The 20,357-nt window shown below is 41.0% G+C and overlaps 2 protein-coding genes across 2 annotated transcripts in view; one reads left to right on the top strand and one right to left on the bottom strand.

Moving 5' to 3' along the window:
* The window catches only part of LOC146685773 (programmed cell death 1 ligand 1-like), a 96,458-nt gene that overhangs the window by 36,208 nt on the left and 39,893 nt on the right, over positions 1-20,357 (bottom strand). The gene's annotated exons all lie outside the window — the stretch shown is intronic.
* On the top strand, positions 17,482-19,556 carry LOC146685775 (Fc receptor-like protein 5). The gene is made up of 7 exons (XM_085442375.1): positions 17,482-17,532; positions 17,823-17,874; positions 18,149-18,412; positions 18,492-18,734; positions 18,823-18,942; positions 19,097-19,186; positions 19,537-19,556. Exons 1-7 carry the CDS (start codon positions 17,482-17,484, stop codon positions 19,554-19,556), a joined length of 840 nt encoding a protein of 279 aa, XP_085298501.1.

The following is a 20,357-nucleotide window of genomic DNA, read 5'->3' as shown; positions in this document are numbered from 1 at the left end:
CTGCCATTCAATGGGCCAATAATTACAGCAGGTATAAATGGATAGCTCACATATAAGTGTGACAGAGTACATTTTTAGAGGCCCTTTTGCTCATTCTTGTTTGTATAACATAACATCAAATATCAAATTCGCATAACATCAAATTCAGAACATGCCAAAAAATCATCATTAGGCCACTGAAAATGCTCTTGATGGCCAGACCTCCATTGTTTATTAGCACCAGAACTACATAAAAGAAGTGTGTGAGCTTATGGAACAGGTCAAGAGATACTGAAAGTACAGACTTTAGAACCAATCAACTGGAAAGAAATTGACTTTAGTCCACTCTGGAGTTGCCCAGCTCAGGTCTATCCAAATAAAACAGTGGCAGTGGGTGGAACCCGCTGTTCCACCCACTGCCACGTTGGACGCGTTGGTGGTCAACGCGATCTCCACCGACGGAAACGGGTGGGCCAGCAGGGCGGCGTCAGCCAGCGCAGACTTGGCTGAGAAAAACGCCTGGACGCGTTCCGGCAGCCACTCAACAGGATCTTTGGCTGTTTTACTTTTTAAGGCAGCTGTAGCAGGTGGGCAGCTCTGGGGAGAAAGCGGTTGTAAAAATTTATCATCCCCAAGAACTCCTGCAACGCTTTAACTGACGTGGGACGCGGAAAAACCGAAACGGCCTGGACTCTGTCGGGCAACGGAACCACACCTTCAGCGGAAATGCGGTGTCCAAGGAAATCCAGAACAGGCAACCCAAACTGGCACTTGGAAGTGTTGATGATCAGGCCGTGCGCTGCCAAACGCTGGAAAACCTGGCGCAGATGGGACTCGTGCTGGCTCGCTGAGCAGCTGGCCACCAATATATCGTCCGGGTAAACAAAAGTGAACGGCAGCCCGTGCAAAACGGAGTCCATCAGCCGCTGAAAGGTCTGGGCGGCACCTTTCAGGCCAAATGGCATGCACAAAAACTCAAACAAGCCGAAGGGGGTAATGACTGCGGTTTTAGGAACATCTTCGGAGCGCACGGGAACCTGGTGATACCCCCGCACCAAGTCAATTTTAGAAAAAATCGAGGTCCCGATGAGATTGTCACAAAAATCCTGAATGTGGGGGATGGGGTAACGATCTTTCTCCGTGGCATTATTTAAACGGCGGAAATCTCCGCTGCAAACTCTTCCCGAACGACGGACAGTTTCGTGGGGTTGAGGCGGCGTGCGCGCACGCCGACACCGGGGGCCCGACCATGGGAATATAATGCTCAACCCCATGCTTCGTTACCGTGCTAGAGAAATTAGGGACAGACAGCGATGGAAACTCTAAAAGCAAACGCTGAAAAGCATCCATGGAGGTCACTATATTAGCCCGAATCAGGGGCTCGGCAGCCCGAGTAAAACAGGGCAGCGAAGAAAACGAGAGACCAATGTGGAGGTAAGCATGGACGACACAGAGCTCTCAGTTCTCACTCCTTCTTTATTCCTCTTCAACATCAACTGAACACATCGCGCCACAAAACACAGCAACACACTTCCTCAACACTGGGTGTGAGTAGAGCCCTCTAGTGGTCCACCACAACAACAAAACGTGCAACAAGAACATAAGTACAAAGTTGTGTTGGCATAAAATACAAAAATGTCTTATCTTTTGAACAAGTAATTTTGCTGAAACCCTAGCACAGTTAATATTTGAAACAATATACCTGTACAGTAAACATGTTTTGCCACACATCCCTGTAACATAGACATTGCGCATTTGAACAGAATTTCTCAGAATCAAACAGAAGAACGCTAATGTCAACATATTATTTTCCACTCTAGTAGTGGAGATTCAATTTCTCAGATGCTTTTCCTTCTGAGAATGAACTGAGCTCCCTCTGGGGGCAGTAGATTGATATGAAAAAATTGAATACAAAGAAAAATTTAATAATTGAAAAATTAAATCATAGCATAAAGCTTATTTTTATTTTTCAATTCTTATTATATTAGCTTATTAGCTGCATTGGTTTGCGTGCATTATTTTTTTATTCCTTATGTGCTTTCGCTAGTATTTCTGTTTTGTGTGACAACTTTAAACAGCAGTATAATTTAAAGTGATTTAAACAAGTTTTAGTGTGTGTGCAGCTCTTTTTTGTATGTTTTTAAATGTTTCTAATTAGCCATTATTAATAAAAAAGGTTGGGTAAAAAAGGTTGGGTATCCACCACTACTTGCTAAAGAAAAAACACAAATATGTAGAGGAAGTAGGCGGGCATTACTTGGTGTCAAAGCAAAAAAAGAAGAAATGAACATCAGATGACTGAGTTAAACAATGAAGGAAACATCTCTGCAATGTCTTCCCTGTAAGTGTGCATTTTTATTACTGCACTTTTATTATCTGCTCTTTTCACAACTGATGATGGATTTGAAGACCTGAAAAACAAAGCTGGCTCAATATGGGAACATGTTTAAACCAGGAAACTGGACAGAAATCAAAGGTTTAACTGGGTGTACTGCATGCACAAACAGAACAGTCAGTGCCCAAATAATGATGATTATGATTTGGGGGAATTTTTGCTTCAAATAAAAGGCAACCAAAAGAAACACACCCCTTATAGAGTTAGTTATCTTTGATTGAAATTACAGCTTCCGCGAATAGGGTAATACTTGAATGATAATATTATGTGCAGCAATTTCAGTCTTCAAAGTGCTGTGGAAAACCTTTTTATTTTTAGAAAAATACCAGTAAAACTGACAGGAGCCTAATGGGTTACTCGATAATTTCATGTTTTAGTATTTTTTACTCAAACTTCCTGGGGCGATAGGGGACATTCCTTATATATATATATATATATATATATATATATATATATATATATATATATATATATATATATATAATATATATAATCGTGGTAATCGGAGCACTAGGTGCGGTGACTCCCAAGCTAGGCGAGTGGCTCCAGCAGATCCCGGGAACAACATCGGAGATCTCTGTCCAGAAGAGCGCAGTCCTGGGAACAGCTAAGATACTGCGCAGGACCCTCAAGCTCCCAGGCCTCTGGTAGAGGACCCGAGCTTGAAGGATAAACCGCCCGCAGGGGCGTGCTGGGTGTTTTATATATATATATATATATATATATATATATATATATATATATATATATATATATATATATATATATATATATATATATATATATAGAGAGAGAGAGAGAGAGAGCATTTGTTTCTTAGGATACAGTTTTCAGGTCTATTACAATAAAAAATTCACAGGTATAAATTCTTAATGCTTAATGTTACACCTCTGAAATGATGGGCCAACTCATCTCCCGTACGACACATTTATTTTTACAGAGAACTGTAAAGAGAGAAAAATGTGACATTAACCAAGCCAGCCAATTCTTTTGCAATGAAAAACAAACACTCACATCACTGGTAAGTTACCGCAATGCCAACTGTTTAATTCTCAGCAGCTTGTGCAGTAACCGTGGTAACCACAGACTCTGACGGACTCTATTGCTCCGTTCAGGACTGTGGGCGCTAAGCAATTATCAGAGCCATGGTTGAATGAACATATGCGCTTCCCTTAGACGTGACTATAGACCTGCCGAAAGGAGATGGAAAAAGGACAGTGTCATGGTCCTGGGTCGTTGACCCAGCGTTTTGTGTTTTGTGATTATTTCCCTCTGTTCTAGTTATTCTGTGTCCTCCCCCTTGTGTCCGGTTCGGGTCCTAGATTTCCTGTTTTGTTCTGAAAGTCTGTGTCTGTTGTCATTGTGTTCAGCTTGTCTCCTCCGGTCCTCATGTGTATTAGGTTCAGCTGTTCTTCCCTCCTGTGTGTGATTACCTGATTACCTTGTGTGTGTATATTTAGTGGGTGTCGGTCTGTGTTCGTGGTTGGCTCATCTGCATTCATCCGTGTATCTCTGCGTTCTATGGTGTTCCTGTCTCTGCCCCGCACCCCTTTTGTATGGTCTCAGGTTTGTCAGTTAGTTCTCCCAGTTTAGGTTTCTTCAGTTGTTTTGTCATACCTCACTACCTGTTTCTGCCACTACCACTTTGTAAATAAACATCACTCGTATCATCAGTCACTGCTGCATTTTGGGTCCTCCTTTTCCTCCACACCACACGGCTCACTCCGCCAGCCGTGACAGACAGATTGTATGTTTCTCTTCAGATTTTAAGGACTTGTCTTTCTGCTTACCAAGAAGCTGTAAAAACTGTAAAGAAACATTTTTATGCCCTGGCTTTTTACACACTATGACCCAAGCATTTTGGTCTTATTTTAATAATCTTAGTTATTGTTTTAATTCTTTTTTTGCCCTATCATTGTTTTATATTGTTATTATTGTTTTACATTGTTTCTTTTAAAGGCATTTTTATATTGTTAAGCACTTTGTGCAGCATGGTCTGTCTGGAAATGTGCTATATAAATAAATTTGACCTTCACCTTGACCTTAAACTGCAGCCAGATGGTGCTTCATTTATGGGTGTCAGTCATATTTATGTGTTTTTGCGACGCATTCGTACTCTCCTCCTCACCACCGTATACCGTCTCACTCACACTGAGGGGTAGTGATGTGCGGTGTTATCCTGAAATATCGATACTTCCAATACTAGCATTTCATGTTGCAGGATCATTTTCCACGTGAAAATATCAATATCTACTTTGATAAAATTTATTTTTAACTGTAAATATGACATACAGACAAAACTAAACTCAGCAATTAGCCAGATAGTCGGCAATACATACTGTCAAGAGATTTATTCTAAAGACACTTCTTCAGCTAAGAATCTAAAGGTAGAAACACACAGACGCTGCAGCATTTACTTGCAAGGGCATGATCACAGAACGCTCACACCAGACATTCCCTCCTGTTGTCACGTATAACTTTGAAGTGAGATATCAGTATGTAACATCTTGTTGTACATTTTCTGTCACACCATCATTAATCACGCAAAGTCTTCATGTTCCAACAGGTCGGGGTCATCATCATCATTTGTCACGGCTATGTATGCAGCAAAAGTGGAAACAATTATGCGGTTAATCATGAGCTTTAAACATGGCAATATACATGTTGCAAAAACACAAAATAAAAGTATAAATACTCCAACTCCGATGAGTAGTCTCTTTAGCACCTGTAGCCAGGAGCCAGTGTAGAGCCAAGAAAACCAGTCACTTGTATTATTTACATAGTCCTGATTTTGGGCCTGCTGGATCTGTCTCAAAGCGTTCAGTGCGTCAGTCATGTTTGATGAGTGTACATTGTCTGGTATGTAAGTGAAGCAGGTGTTGTTGAAGAGGACACAAAGTCCCCCTTTCTCTGCTAGTATCATGTCCAAAGCTACTCGATGTTGCATCACTGCGATCCGTAATGCATTGATTTCCTGATTTTGCTGTTTGTTGATCTTGCACGAAGCGTTCAAGAAGAGTCCAAAACGGTAGTCCAGAGTTTCAATCCTCAGCATGTTTTTTCCAGTTCCCACCCAGGGGCAGTGGCGTGTCTAGAAAATTTTTGTTGGGGGGGCCAGGTAGGGGCACAGATTTGGAGAAGGGTGGCAGATGTAATTGGCAGATAATGTTAAAAACAATTCTACCAACCGTTAACCATAATTCAATAACCCTGTAAACCTAATAACCGAATGCGCTTTTAACTCTTATTAGAATAAGATTTTAACCACTACGGTGCAAAGTTTTTAGATACTGCGTTGATAAAGTATAAGAGATACAATCAGTCAGTGTTTATTCAGCAGTCAAGGACATCAATATTTGCATAGTATTTTTACTGACATGTAGTGCACATATGTTTTGGGCAAAAACATTTTTGAATATTAAAATATGAACATTTTTAACATACAATTGGCAAATTAGCCAATGCAAAACCAATGCCTGTTAAAAAAAAGAAGATAATCTTCTCACAAACTGGTGTTTGATTTTGAAACAGGAAAAAAGTGGGGAAACAAATGAAAAGACTAACATTTGAATAAAACCTGAAAGCAAGTAAATACTTTCTATGCTGCCTTATGGTAAATGTAACCACGGTAACTCCTGACCCCATTTCCGCCAGTCCCTTTATTGTGGCAGGAATGAACCCTGTATAAGTTGCGGGTCAATCAGCTGCATGTCCCTGCTCCTCTGGCTGCTGTGTCCCTGTGGTTGGCGTACTTGTCAGATATCGACAAATTCTACACTACAGACCAGTTGACAGCGTGCAATAACCCAGCCGATTCATTCGTCTTTACACTACCTCACAATCGACTCAACGGTGAGTTATTTGTTTGTTTTGTCACAATTAATGTAAATGCGGAGCCGCGATCGCACATCCTACAATGCCGGTAAGCTAATGCTAGGCTAGCGACAATAAGTGCAATTACTAGTTTCATCTATTGAATATTGTTGTTTTTGTTTATTCCATTATGGCCGAATGTTGACTTAACGTATCTAGAGTTGAACGAGTGATTTGATTTTTGTAGTTTTGTCCATTTTGGATGTTTTTTGTTACTTTTCTGATGAAATGCCGAAACGGCCTATGAGATTTTGCATTGAGTTAAATTCCATTTAAATTATTGAATCTGTTGCGCAACACCTGTGATTAAATGAGTTTTGTAAATATAGTGTCACACTGCGACTGAACGGACTCACGCGCAGGCTCTAGGTCTTGAAAGCACAAGAGTCTTTATTATGATACACCAGGTGATTATTTACAAAAGTGAGGGGAAAGCCGGGCTCCGGGGGTCCACACACGAACGGGAAAGACGCCGATAGTCACACACACACACACACACACACACACACACACCGTTCACTCCTCTTCACACTCCACTCACTCGGGTAACACAGGGGTTGGTCCAGGGAATCTGTACAAAGAGACACGAAGGGATAGTAAGGCAAATCGCTGTGAAAGCACTCTAGAAGTAATTGAGCTGGGGTTACACTGACGAGGGTCGGCAACGGTCCAGCGACGAGAAACACAGAGCTGCCATCTTATAAAGGAGCTGGATCACTCGTGATGAGCCACAGGTGCGTGGGCCAAGGGCAGGAGCCCACAGGTGAGCTCCGCCCAGGCAGACGGAGGAGGGAAAGGGGGGAAGGGAGAGAGCAGGAACAAAAAAGAATACAAAAACATATGTAGCCATACTGAGCCGACCGGGTAGGCACAGGGACCCTGACAAATAGGGTTCCAACTCCCAGCAACAACAAAAATAAATAAATAAAAAATAGGGAACCACCCCTCACGCTCCACCTCATGATGCTTAATCAACGTAATCAACCTTAATTTGATGCAGTGTGAAAAAAAAATGCACAGAAATCAATTATTTTTCAAGAAATATTAAATAGATTCAACATCTTTCTTCAACAAAATTGCAGACTGCACAGATGGTACCGTCCCAAAGGAAAAAGTACTATAGCTTACTAGGGTATATATAGAGATTGAAAATGTGACGTCACTCAGGGGAAAAACCACAAAGAATTCTGGGAACTCGTGGCAAGAGGTACTAGCGCACGCTAGTGATGGGTCGTTCGCGAACGAAATGGCTCTTAGAGCCGACTCTTTGACGTGAACGACGCGAGCCGGCTCCTTATCGCGAGCCGTCACGTGGGTTTTTTTTTTTCTTTCTCTCACCCTCTCTCTCTCTCTTGCACTTTTTTCCCGCTTCACTTCGCACCTGAGCCTTGTGCTTTATGCTGGGCAGAGGGGGGAGGGGCGGTAGTTACACTCAGTAGCACAGGAACAGAGCCAGAGGGAGAGAGAGAGAAAGAGAGCCAGGGACAACAACGTCACATTAGAAAGGTATAGTAATCATCCACAACTATTTTCGGTTGCAGATGATAAAGGATTCAGAAAGTTTATTCATGCAGGCCCATATGACAGAGAATATGCATCTTCTTTTTGTTTTCATATTATAATTTATATTTAATTGTGTTGTGGTTTGCAGTGTTTTGTGTTGTTTTCACTTTAAATTTGTAAAAGGAAAAAGCTGAAAATTTAAATAGTTAAAAGTTGAAATGTGAATAGTTGATTTTTGTATTATATGATTTATTTATTACATTTTATGTGGAGTGAAAAAATAAAAGTATATTTACAGTGGCCCCTACAGACAAAGCACATACAAACTTCAAATCACGTACGAACTCTGAAGCACGTACAAACTCCAAAACACGTAAAAACTCCAAAACACGTACAAAAAACTCAGAAGCACTTAAAAACTCAAAACACGTACAAAAGACAACAGAAGTGCTCCAGGATGCTGGGCGCAGTGTTGAGCTTTTGTTACCTAGTGGCTACACAAGCCAGCAAGTACCAACGACCGGATTTGGTGTGGTAGTAACAGGTAAATGAACTTTTTTAAAAATTATTTGAATATATATGAGTGCCTGTGTATAAATACACAAACAATACACACATGCTTTCAATTGTGTAATTTAAGTGATCTAGTAGCTCTGCTTTGGAAGTTCAGTTCATGCTAGAAATGTGTTTTGGAGTTTGTACGTGTTTTGTCTCTAGGGGCCACCGCATATATTTATATATAAACATATACAAATAAAACCACTTTTTTTTTACGTTAGTAATTCCTTTTGTGCATAATTTTATATTATTGTTAATAATAAATAAATTAAAGCAACAAAACAACCTGAAGAGCCGGTTCGGAGCCGAAAGAGCCGGCTCTTTTTAGTGAACCGAACCGAAAGAGCCGGATCTCTAAAAAGAGCCGGAAATCCCATCACTAGCGCACGCAGGCTTTCAATTGAAATCAGTTATAGAGCGATAAAAAGAAACACAAAAAATGGCAAGAAGCTGTTGTATTATTAACTGCAATAGCCGGTCGCATGACAGCCACGGAAAGCCGACGGGTAAAGAGATCGTTTTTTATCGGATTACGTCGTTGAAGAGAAATTGTTCGAGCCATGTTTCCGAAGTAACAAAGAGGTGACGGGTGGCCTTGATTGCAGCCATTCAAAGACCAAATATAACGTCCCAGAACACTCCAGCTCACAGGTTAGTCTGCTCCAAGCATTTCCACAAAGGTCAGTCTGCTGTTGTAGTTAATGGGTCATTTTTCTTAACATAATTGGTGATATAGGTTACAAGCAAGTCTGGCGCTGAACAGAAATTGTCGCGCTATGCTCCTTTATTTATTGTGCATAAATAGTGAATTGTCCTGACACAATATTGCGTTTCGCTTCTGTTATTACCATGGTACATTGACAAAAACATATACTTTTATTCACAGGATAAAACAGTTGTTTTGTATCACTAATTGCCAGTGTTGGGTAAGTTACTTTAAATTAGTAACTTAGTTACATTACTAGTTACTTCTATCAAATGTAACTCAGTTACTTCAAGTTACTCGTTACTTTCAAAATAACTAGTTACTAGGGAAAGTAACTTTGGTTTTAAGTTAAGTTTAACTTCTTTGTGTCCCCCTTTCCCTGTTAATGTCCTACCTGGCCCCCCTGGCAACACTTTGCTAGACCCGCCCCTGCACAGTTACCAGCTGTCAGCTATGTAAAAAAAAAAAGGATCCTGGTGTTATTTGTCTCTCAGAAACAGTTCATAACTTCCCTTCAACTCTTTCATGTCACCTAAAAGGTAAACCTGTTTCTCCATCACCTGTTCAGCTCTGATGATTCAGTAAGGACATCTCCTGGTTTCATCTTCATGTTTCTCTCTCACCAGATATACAAACCATATCATGACCAGCAGCTTAACAGCTGTGGCTCCAACAAACATCAGCTGATACTAGAAATTAATATTAAATAAATTCTAACAACAGCTGATCAAGCTTAAACATGCTGCTGTTGTTTAACGCGACCTCCACTGGTTTCTTCTTTCTGGCGCAAAGTGGGCGATAAACAAACAAGACAGAAAAGCCAATCAGCTGATCACTGATCAGTTTCATGATTGAAGTAGAAACAGGAGAGGGAAGAGAGAGAATGAGAGAAGAAGAGGCAGCTGTGCAGCAAAGACACAGAATAACTCCAGCTTTGTGTCTTTTTCATTCTAGCTGAAGTCCGGGACAAACTGCGCTCCTCTTCACCTCAATACGAAATGCAAAATATTTTCTCTGAATATGAGACAATTCCGTTTTTTACAGGACGGTTGGCAACTCTAATAATTAACCTTATGAACAAAATAAAGTTCAGCATCAGTATCATCATAGCACCCACCCAGCTGTATAGAAACTCCGTCATGCTATACCCAGTACGAAAAAGTCAGCATAACGAAAATAAACTCCACCTAAACTTGGTTCATATCTGACCCAGATAGACCGCAGGTCATAACTTCTTACCTGAAGTTCAGTTCACCTGACACTCGGACCGGCGGCCGCCTCGGGTCTCTCCTCCTCCTCCCTCCCCTTTCTCTCATCCACCTGCTGGCCTCCACCACTTGCTAATGTTACTGAATCTGTGGAAGCTCCGCGATAGCCACCACAGGAAGTAACGAATAACGAGCCTATCTAAATCCCAGTAACGACTAACGCGTTCCTGATTTTGGCATAATAACTAGTTACCGTGCTCGTTACCACAATAATAACGTAGTTACTGTAACACGTTACTTAATAACGCGTTAGTCCCAACACTGCTAATTGCCCAGTACGATTACAGCATACAATATTATTGTCACTGCTACATTTCTGTAATGCTACCAGAAATTATTTCCACTACTAATTAATTACCGTTGAGCTCAAAGGTCCTATTAATAAACGGTTAACGAATGTGTATTTATGACGATGATTTGTGAGACTGGTAAACTTATGATATGTACGATGGTCTTTACTTTCTACACGGTGCATTTCAAGGTCCTGTACCCATCCGTCGGTTAACTGTACCTGGGCTTGTATGCACTCACTCCAAGAACCGTATAATTATAAATCTGAGCGTGGTGAAAGTTGGGCAGCACGCTAACGTCTTTTGTCCACTCTGTGTGCTCCTAAGGGTCTGACACTTTCACTCCTTTGATTTTTTTCCTCGTATCTTTTCTTTGTCTTTTCATCAAGTCTGTCTTTGTGCCCCCTTTTCCCTGTTAATGCCCTATCAGTAGGGATGGGTATTGATAAGATTTTCACGATTCCGATTCCATTTTCGATTCTGTTGAACGATTCGATTCTTTATCGATTCTCTTATCGATTCTTTTTAAAAAAGGAGAACACTAAGGTCGATTAGCTTAGAACTTTGTTTTATATCTTCTCTTTGAAGAAGATAGAAATTTAGGAGTAACATGGCCTTACAAACCCAGCAATGAGATCTTAAGAGATCCAGCTTATGGCTCTTCAATGTGGTGTCACAGGGACCCCGGGGAAAAAAATTGTAAATGTAAAATAATAAAATAAATATTCTTCTGTAGCAATAACAAAGTATAACATAAATTATTCTGTAGCAAATACACAAGAATATCCAGTAATGTCCCTGCCTACAATTAAACACATTCACTTAGCGAAAATCGGGGGCATCTGCTGTGGCAAATGGGTGCAAGCCTTTGACCACAAACTTAGTCACTGCTCGGTAACATTAGTCTATCCTGGCTTGAAAGGAGACGCTACCGGTAGACTGCAGCGAGAACTGCCAGCGAGCGCCAGCCAGACTCTGTCTCTCTCATCATGGTCACCTAAACGCACAGTAATGGCAGATAAGGCAGATCGCGCTAACATAATATGCACTGTTAGTTGATTATTTACCTGCCGCATTAACGGGAGAGGACGTGCAAATGTTACCGCTGCTGCTGGGTTGAGATTCACGAGTCCGGAGCGGAATTAAAAACACGACATTCATTTAAGGTCATCATTTGTGAGCAAATGCTTTTGCATATTCGTAGTGTTTCCTCCCTTAAATGAAGTATCTACTTTGCAAGTATTGCAAGTTGCCCTGTTGTCATCCGTTCTTGTAAAGTATAACCAAACTTTCTAGCGTCTGAGCCGCCATGTTTCCTGCCAGGTAAATGACGCTCCGCAACGTGGTGACGTCATTCGGGGCGACTGGAATCGATAAGGGAATCGTTTGCAAAAATGGCAAACGATTCCAAGGAATTGAAACAGTGGGAACCGGTTCTCAACAAGAACCGGTTTTCGATACCCATCCCTACCTATCAGCCCCCCTGGCTAAACTAGATCCGCCCCTGCACAGTTACCAGCGTCAGCTACGTAGAAAAAGATCCTGGTGTAGAAAGTAATATTAAATAAATTCTAACAACAGCTTATCAAGCTTAAACGTGCTGCTGTTGTTTATCCGCTGGTTTCCTCTTTCTGGTGCAAAGTGGGCCAAAAACAAAGAAGAGAGACGGACTCGCGACAGAAAGGCCGATCAGCTGATCATTGATCAGTTTCATGATTGAAGTAGCAGCAAGAAGAGGCAGTCGCTTGTTAAGCTTAAGGCAGGAATGCTTTACAAACATTCAGAGATGGACTTACACACTTGCTTTACTTCTCTCTGGGATAACTTTGTCGGAGATGAAATGCCGGGTTGCTAGCGAAGCTCCAAATGCTATCCAGACCACCGACAGGTCCTGCATGCCACAGCCGCTCTATCACGTGAGGCATACTGCTCCGACGTGCTAACGTTCTGAGGCGAGTTACGGCGTGTTGCAAGTTTTGTGAGGTGCTTTCGTGATATTTAATGGATCGGATTACATTTTTTATTTTTCTCTGATATCCGATCCAGTAATTTAGGTCAGTATCGAACCGATACCGATACGTAATATCGGATCGGTCCATCTCTAGCCGTTACAAAAAAAAAAAAAAGTCATCAGCCCACCATGCAAATGTCCGATGGCTAGTCCAGCTATGTTAACTTTATAATCTTTCGCCAAAAAAATGTTTTCTGTGGTGCCGTCTTTCATGCTTGGCTCTCCTACCTTTGCTAACATGATGCTCATAGTGCAGAAGCCGGTGCTGCATTCACTTTCCCTCGGATATCTGAGCTTCACTGTGAAACCATAATCGTACATTTGATATTTCATTAAATTTTATTGTTTTAGCTCCGCTGGACACGCCACTGCCCAGGGGAACAATGAATGGAGTACTTTCTGTCTGGTAGTCCACAGTTTGAATTCCTTGGGCACGTCGCTTCCCCATATTGAGTCATGTGGTTGAATTTCAGGAGGTGTTGATCTTCTTTTCCGGCATACTGTAGAAGTAGTGTTTACTGTGGTCATTCTGAAAGTGTGGTCTGACAGGAATATAGGAGCACATGTTCCTGTCCAGCCTGGGGGCAGTATGAAATATGTTTGTTGTCCACATAGCCAGGCCATTCCTTGCACCCAGTATGTGCCATTAGATGGTCCAGTTGTGTTCACAGGGGCACCTTCTCCTCCTCCAGCGGTCCGGTTGCAGTTGGTGGTGTTTCCAAGCAGCCTGTTACCTTTGCTTTGTTTATAGCACATGGAGTGGTTCTTCCCTGGAGTTTGGTCCAAGAAGTGCGAGCAATTCCCTACGGTCGCCCAATCAGCACTTCCCCCTCACCACTGAAGCAACCAAGTGAGGGTGAAACTTTCCTAGTTGATTTCTGTGGAGGAAGTGGAATCCTCTGGGACGTCGACCTTTTTGCAGTGGCTCTGATGTAGGGATGGGTACCGGTATCCGGTGCCATGATGGTTCTGTCATAAACGGTAGTAACCAGACCGAAAAGCAGCGCACATTTCGGTGCTTTATTTCGGTGCTTTTTTTTTTTCCTGAGCTGTGATACACTTTAGATTCTAGCCAATCATTTTACGTTTCCGAGGATAGTAGGCAGGTCCAGGTACGTACGTTCTTTTAGAGCAGAGCTACAGATTAAAAATGCCCAAGGCGAAGCGGTCAAAAGTCTGGCTGTACTTCACAGCAAAATATGCAAACTCAGCAGCCTGCAACAAGTGCTTTAAGCTGATACTGTGATACTGTCAAAGGAGTTAACACCTCAAATCAGATGAAACACCTGGCGATGCATAGCATTTTTTTAAAAGCAGAAAAATGCGCCGTATTTGATTGCTTGCTGCGAGACCTCACACCGTGCACATCTACTGCGGGTGTGGTGCCTGTTATCGGACCCGGAGTTAGCAACATCCCCCAAAAACCCGAAGAGTAGAGTCCTGGCCCCTAGCCCTGCCAGTGTAGCAGAAATGATGACGGATGATGACGGCAGCAGCAGCCGTTCTTCTCTGCGTGAGTAGCTTAATGTTGTTCGTGTGTAATTTACGTTGAGTAGGCTAACCACGTTATTACATTAATGCATGTAAGGTGAACTAGCAAACATCATCATAGCTACATGCAGCTGTCTTCTTGTTTGATGGCAGATACTCCCTTCTCCCTGGCCAAAAAGGCTAAAATGACCAAAGAAAAAGTGGAAAACAGTTAAACATGAGAGGTTTTTGGACAAAGTTTGTGTTTTTTCCATTGTTTAAGCACTGCGTCCAGCCAAGAGTGATACCATATATGCCCCATAGCTGTAGAAAAGGTAAACATTGTTATCTTTTTACAAAAAAACATCGCATCACATAAGGAGTTTCCTCCCATGTAAACAGATGTGTGCCATGATAAAACCTTCCTCCACACACTAGAAATAAGAAACTAATTTCAACCCTCTGTTACAGCTTATTCACTTATTTTATAATCCAGTCATTTTTCCAAATCTAGTATCAATTAACTAATTTGCATATCAGCTTATAATGTGCCAAGTTGACAGGTCAACAGAAATGCATGTTCAAAATATTATCACAAAAGAGAATTTCCTTCATACAGTAAATTACTTGTGTTGCATCAATCAAACTGAAAGCGTCTCACAATTTAATGTATTACCAACTAAATTTATTGTCTGATTACTGCTTGGTCATACCAGACTCTCTCTCTGTCTTTATTTTTTATTTTTCACAAACATTTCACCTATTGTTCTGCAAGTCGGAGAGTTAAATGTCAGCAGTGGATAAATTCAGCATTTGATAACAAAACTCTGTTAAATCTTCCCTGTGTTAACACCAGTGAGAGATATAGAGGCTCATGTATAGTGTGTGCTATAGTGTAAGCTGTTCTTCATTGCATGTATGTGTGTTAGTATGTTTGCATGCAGGGCCTGTGGGCCTGTCTCACCCAAAAGGGCATTTTCTTAACAGCTGCCTTTCTCTCACGTGTGTTAAGAAAGGCAAATGTGCTTGTAGCAGTTTATTACTACAGATTATTATGCTGTTATATATTATATTGTACCAGTAATCAAAATGAGTGAATCATGATACTGCTGTAGTTCACATCATACTTCTTGTGTAATCAGTATGTAGTTTTAGTTTGCATCATACTTCTGAGTTAAAAGAATGTGAAAATCATTAGATTTATTAGATAGGTTTGTATTATCCTATACTGCTGATTTACTGTGAGTGAGTTACACTGTTTCATGTCATTTCATACTGCTGAGTTATGAAAAGAATATTGTGTTCAGAGAGTCAGGGCCTTTTTTTTTTTTGATAGTAAGGAGAAGAGAGCACATACCACGAAAGCGTCACCCCCACCTTTGGTGGAAGCAGAAAAACAGGGAGCCAAGGTCATAACTCAGGCTCACTGAGAGTCAGAAAGAATGTGAATGCTTAGTTTGTGGCTGTGGTGCATTTTGTATGGCTTCTTCTCTTTGTTTAGTAGCTTTCTGCCTTCACCTGAGAGGGTGTGCCCTAAGTATGTGACTTCAGGTCTCCATAACTGGAGTTTATTTAAAGATAAATACGATGATTTCATTTATTGCTCGCAGACGGTATGTTGCAGTATTAGCTTTCTTCACCACTCACCACTTTTCTGCCTGGTCACCTAAAACAAAGTAGACAACCCAGCTCTTAGCTGGCTCTGATCTTATCATCATCAAGGTCGCATGGTGAGAGCCACTTCAGAAGTCACAGTAGTCCTCACTCAAGCAAACAAAAATACAAACAAAAACAAAAAACCTCAGCTCACTACACAAAGAACAACAGCCAAGACACAACTGAAAATGCTTTTCTTCTTTGTTCTCCTTAAGCTTTAGAATAAACTTCATTTGTATTTGTAAATCATTTGCCTAATAATTATGTGTCACTGTGATCCACCACAAGTATGATCACAAATTTATTCATTTTTCAAACCAACAAAACAAAACAGAAAACAAGTTGCTGATGGTATGAACGCTTTACACACATGAGTCTGGATGCAAAAAGACTGCTGCCAAAACCAAATCAGAAGGGGGAAAAAAACAGAGCTCACAGACAGCTGAATGTTTGAGCTCTCATGCAGCTCCTGCTCTAAAAAACGTGTTACTTGCTCATCAGCTTAGCAGTGTCCACATATTTAATTCAGCTTCTCAATTTTGTAGCTTTAGCTGTTGTATACAGGGTTTAGCTTATTAGTTGTTAGTATAGGTGTGCTCTATATCTCAGTAATGTCTGATCTAGGATCACAGGTTTTCAAACAGGTCAACTGCCTCTATGAACTTAATTAGTTTATGTATTTTCTTTATTTTCTTCAATTCATATGTCATCATACTGAATTTGAGCAACCTTAAGCTTGATGCAGACTACTTCTAACAATTATCCACCTCACATCATAGCTGACTAAGGTGCCTCTTCATATTAATATTATTTCATTATTAATGCTATTATTTTTTATATAACAGCAATGGTATATTACAACATTTTATTTATATTTTATTTTGCATCCACCAAGGGCTGCGGGTGATGAGCAGTTTCACCCTTTCCCAAGCTGGAGACATTTTCCTTTTTACACACTTTCCTTGGCTGAACAATGACACGACCTTAATATACCTTATGCATCTCTCTATTTCATTTAATACGTGTTTGTGTGAGTTATGTATTTTCTTTCATTGTTAATACCAGTTTACAGGTTGTTATCCTTGCTATTATTAGTTTGAATACATTAAAGTTAAGCTTCAATTTATTTTAGCCTTTTGTTCATTCTATTTTATTTTTTCTGTCTCTCCCTTTCATCTGTCTGGGTGCTGGCAGCCACAGTGGTTGCAGCTAATCATTCTGTGTCGGGCGTTCTCTGTGTCTTACAGTCACGTACAAAATGTCCCTTTTTTCCACAATTCCAGCATGTAGTGCTAAAATTACTGCTTGGTGTGTGTGTAGCTCTGCCTCTACCTCTTGCTCTTCCACTATGCATTCCTCTCCCTTTCTTTTGGATTAGTCCTGCTCCGGCTTGTTGTTTTTCTAACCATTCCTCATCAGGTGTTAATTTCGCTTGTTTATTCTCCATGTTCAAAGATTTTGCTGGGCTGTCACTGGCACCGTTGACTTTAGAGTGGTTTACTGATAATTATCATTATGCAAATGTACTGTTTATAAGATTTGGGGAAACCTGCAGTCAGCTGAGACTGAAGAAGTCACTTGGATGAGTGACGAAACGTTTCTCCCACAAAACGCTACGTCCAGATGAACAGAATCTACTTTTGGAGATTTACTTACCTGGATGATTGAGCATGCATCAAGAAGTAGAGCTAGTACTCCTCTACAGTGAAAGGTGCCAGGTCAGGTGGTTTAAACAAATGACTAGGATGCCTCCTGGGTGAGATGTTCGAGCCATGTCCTACTGGGAGGAACCCCCAGAGTATATCCAGAACATATCTCTCTTGGTTGGCCTGGGTTTTCCCTAGATGAGTTGGAGGAGGTGGCTGTGGAGAGTGAAGTCTGGGTCTCTCTGCTTAGGTTGCTATCCCTATGACCTGGCCCTGGATAAGTGGTAGAAAATGGATGGGTGTTTGGAAACATAAAAAAGATTTTGATAACTACAACTACTGTTAATTGAGGCCAGCTGTGGCATAAACCTTCCTTACTACGATTCCCTTCCACAACTACTCTGGGATGAAGATGTTTGTCTTTTTTTTGTGAAGGTAAAATTTGTTAGATTAAAAACTAATCTGAGTCTACTTTCCTTTTAGTTCTGATCTCACTGCTGGTCTGCACAACAAACCAAGGTCAGTAACCTTCTGTTTCTGTTAAGTCAGCAAATTCTGTGATTTAAAATCCAGGATTTATATAAAATTACTAAAATGGGTATTTTTACAGAAATGCTTCAGAAACAGGTTCTTCTTGGTTCATGAGAAATTCATTAAATGATCAGTTGTTAAATGGTTAAAAATTTGTGAATAGAGCCAGAGTATTTTATGTTTGTGTTTGTGTTGTAGAATATTGCAAGATAAGATTTCTCTTCTCAAAAATGATTTTTTTTCTTCATTTTAACCTGCGCAGCTCGTCTGACTGTGAGTCCCAGCAGCTCTCAGTTCTTTAAAGGGGACTTTGTGTCTCTGAGCTGTGAGGAGGACGACAGCTCTGCTGGATGGACTCTGAGGAGAAACACAAGCAAACAACAGAGGACTCAGTGTGGAGATGGGTGGGGAAAACCAGCTGGTTCTTCCTGTAACATCAGCTACATCTTAATACAGGACAGTGGAGTTTACTGGTGTGAGTCCAGAGAGGGTCCCATCAGTAACATGGTTAACCTGACAGTCACTGGTAAGCTGAGTGTGTGGAGTTAGTGTTGATGAAGCTGTGTGTAAATGGATGAAATGCTGTAGTTTGTCTCTGTGTTGAGGTGGATCAGTGATCCTGCAGAGTCCTGTCCTCCCTGTGATGGAGGGAGATGACGTCACTCTGCTCTGTAAAAAGAAGAACTCCTCCAACCTCCCAGCTGCTTTCTATAAAGATGGCTCCCTCATCAGGAAGCAGCCTACAGGTCACATGACCATCCAGCATGTTTCCAGGTCTGATGAAGGCCTCTACAAGTGTGACATCAGCGGTCATGGAGAGTCTCCATCCAGCTGGATCACTGTCACAGGTGACACACTCACCTGTCTGTGTTTCTGCAGGTTTCAACATTCACAATGTGACGACAACTTAATGACTGTGTTTGCTTTATTTTTTAGAGAAACACACTAACACATTGCTTCTCTGTGTGTTGTTGCCTGTTGGATCAGTCTGTGTTGGGGTTCTGCTGGTGTTAGTGATTCTATTTGCAAAACAATATTTTCACAGGAAGCCTAAAGGTGAGACTAAGAATTTTTCCTTTAAAAGGTTATTTACATTTACATACAGTTTTTTTTTTTTTTTTTTTACAGTACATACAGTTTTCTTAAATTAAGTGTTTATTAAGACTACTATAGAATAAATTATATTGCTGTTCATTTTGGTTCATTTCAGATGATGTTGGAAAAGTTAGTGAAGATGACATGCCTTACAGCGACCTCAAAATATTACATCACCAACAAAAGCCAATCAGAGGGAGCAGAGGTAGTGTTTTATGTGCTGTGTGTCTGATATAATTTAAACCACATATTTATTAAAGTTAGAAAAATCACTTAAAAGTGGTCGAATATGTTATATTGTTGAATATAATTAAAGACAAAACTGCCTTCATCACAGCTTTCCATAAATGGATCTTTATTGACTTATTCAGAAAAAGCTTTGGTAGCTCATTCTCAGAACAGCAGCCTCATATTTCTTCTTAGAGAGAAGATTTATAGTACAGAGAAAAAACAATAAAGGGGAAAATGTGACGGTGTGGTGGACCACTAGAGGGCTCCACTCACACCCAGTGTTAAGGAAGTGTGTTCCTGTGTTTTGTGGCGCAATGTGTTCAGTTGATATTGGAGAGGAATAAAGAAGGAGTGAGAACTGAGAGCTCTGTGTTGTTGATGCTTACCTCCACAACGGGTACATTTCAAGCTTGTTATTTAAGGTCAGGTCTCTGGCAACCGCTCGCCTTTTTCAGTCGTACGCTCCGGGATGCTGAACGCAAATGCAGTGTTTTTGACAGGGAGTTGCTGGCCCTGCACCTCGCGACACGACATTTTCGCTTTTTCCTCGAGGGTCGCAACTGTACTGCGTACGTTGACCACAAACCTTTGACGTTTGCCATGAGTGAGAACTGAGAGCTCTGTGTCGTTGATGCTTACCTCCACAACGGGTACATTTCAAGCTTGTTATTTAAGTTATTAGGCTTAGCAACACACCTATGAACATTCGTTTGAAACCGTTATCAACATTAACAGACTGAACTGGACTTAACAACAGGAGTGCATATAATTTTAGTAAATTATTCTGGTGATTATCAGCTGCGCTGGGTATGTAAATCAGGCCATCCAGCTGCGGTGCTGATCGTATGCCACTCATGCCAAAAATCCAGACAAATGTCACTTGATCAAGGAGCAGATCTGCATCAGATGAGATCAGCTGACTTTGAGTGTGCGTGCGCTGTGCACAGCGGTGTTTACTCTGTGTGTTAACAAGAAAAACGCATATAAGAAAGTGGTGCGCAAAAGCAGGGTAGTGACAGAATTGATGCGCATTATTGATATTTGAAGCATGTGTACCTGCACATTAACACTGTGTACTGTGGAATATATTTTTACTCACCTAAAGCGCTCGTGCTCTTGTCCACTCCCCGCAAAAAATAGCAACT

The sequence above is a fragment of the Copadichromis virginalis genome, linkage group LG19 (genome assembly GCF_057382275.1).
Source record: "Copadichromis virginalis isolate Kocher_CV1m ecotype Utaka linkage group LG19, C_Virginalis_male_GT1.1, whole genome shotgun sequence".
NCBI classification, from domain to species: domain Eukaryota; kingdom Metazoa; phylum Chordata; class Actinopteri; order Cichliformes; family Cichlidae; genus Copadichromis; species Copadichromis virginalis.
Note: the sequence above shows the minus strand (reverse complement) of the source record. Positions and strands in the feature narration are given on the sequence as shown.